Source organism: Antennarius striatus, chromosome 17, assembly GCF_040054535.1.
Source record: "Antennarius striatus isolate MH-2024 chromosome 17, ASM4005453v1, whole genome shotgun sequence".
Lineage (NCBI taxonomy): Eukaryota > Metazoa > Chordata > Actinopteri > Lophiiformes > Antennariidae > Antennarius > Antennarius striatus.
Genome location: NC_090792.1, coordinates 1,535,001 through 1,538,641, shown reverse-complemented (window position 1 = coordinate 1,538,641; position 3,641 = coordinate 1,535,001). Strand labels below are relative to the sequence as shown.

The 3,641-nt window shown below is 45.4% G+C and overlaps 1 protein-coding gene across 1 annotated transcript in view; it reads left to right on the top strand.

The window, feature by feature from the left end:
• Positions 1-2,185: 2,185 nt before the first annotated feature.
• gsc (goosecoid) overlaps positions 2,186-3,641 on the top strand; it is a 2,796-nt gene continuing 1,340 nt past the window's right edge. Inside the window, exons 1-2 of the mRNA XM_068339394.1 lie at positions 2,186-2,643; positions 3,352-3,611. Coding sequence (XP_068195495.1) covers positions 2,340-2,643; positions 3,352-3,611 — 564 coding nt within the window. The 5' untranslated portion in view covers positions 2,186-2,339. The remainder of the gene's footprint in view (positions 2,644-3,351; positions 3,612-3,641) is intronic.

Here is a 3,641-nt window from a genome sequence, read left to right as displayed (position 1 = left end):
TCACAATTATTATTATTATTATATGATAATAATCATATTATCTTTTAGACAAAGATAAGCCTATAAAGATCGGGCTGACACACCATGGAGGGTCCACCTTGGTCTGGTACCGGGTGTGAGTCCTTCATGGGGGGCCTTAAACCCTGTGAATCTGGGCTATATAAAAATAAATAATCTTGAAACTTCTACAAGCCACCAAAAAGGTTGGAGATCCAATGGAGGATTTTACATGCATGGCTCTGAGGCCGTCATTAGTTTTATTTCCATATTTAATCCAAATGTGTCAGAACACAGTCCGTTCTGTTCTCACAGAGAACCTGTTTCTCACTGTTCCTGTCAAACACTCGAAAATCTGTCCCTGTTTTTTTTTTTTCTCTCTCTCATTTGGTCACATTTATAAAAAACAAAACAGGTCGACATCCTTGGTTTAAAACACAAGAAAAATGGGAGATTTGAAACTTCCTTCTGGGTCAAACAAAGATGGCAATTTACCTTAATAGAAAAAAATATTGAAGACTCTTCAGACTGAAGTGAAACTTTAAAACGAACATGTGTAGAAACAAGAGTCACAATCGACTTCATTTACAGGGAGATGTGTGATTTGGAAACTTTTAAGAACTGGTGTATCAACAATCTATACTTTTGTTTGATTGTTTGTTGGTTCAATTTATGCATGTTTGTTTCGTTTGTTAATTATTATCTCTATAATTTTATCATGTCTATTTTTTATTTTATTTATACGTGAATTCTCTTTTTATTTGGTTTGATTAATTTGTGACTTTGATTTCAGTGAAATCGTGCTTTTATAAATATAAATAAATAAATTCAGAGTTGTGTTTTTTAAAAGCAGGACCGACTTGAAGCGGAGCTCCAACTGCGTCCGTTTCTCCTCTCCGCGTTTCTTTTTCGAATCTTAACTGTGGTCAAATCAATTGTATCTGTCAGCCTGACATGAACATGTGTTAACATCCCATTGAGCGTTAAATGCAATCAGCAAGTCCTATTAAGGTCTGAACTGGGGGTCCACGTTCCTCCACGCCCCCCATCCCCCCTCACACACACACATGCACACACACAAACACACACACACCACTCAGCTCATGTTGATTAGAGGCACAAATACGCGCTAAGTTGTCTTTGTCCGGCTGAATGGAGGCGATAATGGCTCGTTATCTTATCCCCATCGGGGTGGAAATGTCGTCCGCCGCGGACGCGCTGCTGTCGGGGTGAGACGCGCTGATCTGCTCCCCCGCGGAGCAGCGAGCGGAGGCTGGGGTAATGTAATGAAACCGCCCCCGGTGTCTCACATGGAAATATGGCTAATAATGATATCCTCAAGTGGGGGGAAAACAGAAACAAGCACTCAGAAGCTTTGATTACAATTTCCGCGCACGTCTAATAATGTTATCCGCGTAAATCTGCGGGTCAACAGGCTGACGTTTACCCGCAAAACTCACTTTTATTTTACATTTATCTTTATTATCACACGCTCCCACTATAAATGGGATGTTGCTGGATTTAAAAAAAAAAATCAGTGTTAAAATTAATAATTCCAAATTAGAGTAGAGTAGAACTTTATTGATCCCTTAAGGAGGTTCCGTCAGGGAAATTAATTCCTCCGTCTTACAAAAACACAGAAAAAGCACACAGAAAGTAGCACCAGCACATAGAAAGTAGAAAGAGTAATAAATAATCCACCAATAATATACAAATAGAGAGGCATAAATAGGCATAGGAATAAAAAGGCTTAAATAAACAGGCCTAGATAGGTATGGGTAGAGTGAATAATAATATTACTATATGATAAAATTATTATTTACCGTAAAATTCCTCTTTAAAATGTTCCTATAATAATGTTCTTCCGGCCTAGAGCGGATAAAACCTTCATCTGAAGGTTCTGAGCGGCTTCTTTTGTCCGGTGTGACTTATCCCATAAAGGGCTGTCCGAATGTAAATGTGTCTATAGATTATCATACCTTCACTGACAATGAAATAATCGGATTACTTGTTGTGAGCGAGCAACAGTTTCCTAAAATCCGCACACAGTGCGGATTATCTTAATTGAATTAATTCTCAATATACAGATCTTGCGGCGGTTCACGCTGCGGCAGCTGGTCCCAGTGTGTGACGTCATCGGGCTATAAAGTCAGCCCTGCTCTCAGCTGGTCCCACTGGAAGCTGCAGCCCGGGCTCGTCTGCGCGCACTCCGCACCAGAAAGAGCGCTCCTGGCACCATGACGCAGCTCTAGAACTTTTCCCCTCTCCAGTTCCGGACGTTTTACGCAGCAGTTTTCTCCCCTCTCCCGGTTCTTTCTCCGCGCCCTTCTTCCTCGGTTGTGATGCCCGCCGGGATGTTCAGCATCGACAGCATCCTGTCCGGCCGACCGAGCTGCAAGGAGCCGCTGCTGCTGCACCGGAGCGGCCCGATGGTGCTGCCCGCCGGCCTCACGGACTCTATCTACAGCGACTACAACGGACTGTACTCCTCTACTTGCGGGCCTTCTCCCTCCGCGCTCCAGTCCGTCAACGGGACCCGGATAGGATATAACGGTTACTACTACGTCCAGGGGACCGGAGGAGGTCCGCCGTGCTGCAGCTCCGTTCCTGGCCTGAGCCCGCAGCAGTGCCCCTGCATTCCGGCAGGTAGGAGACCCCCGAATCCATCCGCGGGTCGCCGCGTCCGCTTTACGCGTCACCGGCGACGCGTCCAAAGCGCACCCCCGCTTTGGAACCAGCAACACCCGAAACCCTCAGTTCTAAAATAATGAATCTAACCCAAAAAACATCTTTTTTTAATTTTTATTTTTTAGATATTTCATACAAACTCGCTGTTCTGACTCCCCAGGAACGTTAAAGAGAATTCACAGCATTCTGGACACTGGAGGCCCCACTGCTCCAGAACTCCTTAAATAAACGATTAAATGAAAGACATGGGTCAAAAGTTGTTTTTTTTAATGAAATGTTAGTTTTATAGCTTCTATATAGAGCCTAGACAAAAAAAAAAACCAGTCTGATTTTATGGGGCAAAAAAAGGGAAAGAAACAAAAAAAAAAAGTATTGACACGCGTTTCCAACACGGATTGATAATCCTGTCTGGTGTCAGGTGACCGGGTGGTGACCTCTGAAACCAGATTTTATGAACTGTACGGTTGTTTGAAGTCATTCTGGCTCACGCATGAATAACAATGTCAACATGCATGAAATTAGAAGATTCCCTTTCCCGTTCTCCGCTGACCGTCAGGCACAACGGAGGCCGCAGTTTCTATTTATCACCAGTTTTCACGAATTTACACCGAGACCCCCGGGATCCCCCCAAACTCATCCGTGTTGTGCCGTTTCTCCGCTGCGCAGGCTACGACAGCCCGGGCTCGGTGCTCATCTCCCCGGTGCCGCACCAGATGATGTCCTACATGAACATGAGCAGCCTGTCGCGCACCGAGCTGCAGCTCCTCAACCAGCTGCACTGCCGGAGGAAGAGGAGGCACCGCACCATCTTCACCGACGAGCAGCTCGAGGCGCTGGAGGGCCTCTTCCAGGAGACCAAATACCCGGACGTCGGGACCCGGGAGCAGCTGGCCCGCAAGGTCCAGCTGCGGGAGGAGAAAGTGGAGGTGAGTCCCAGACATTCACTTCCAAGTTTC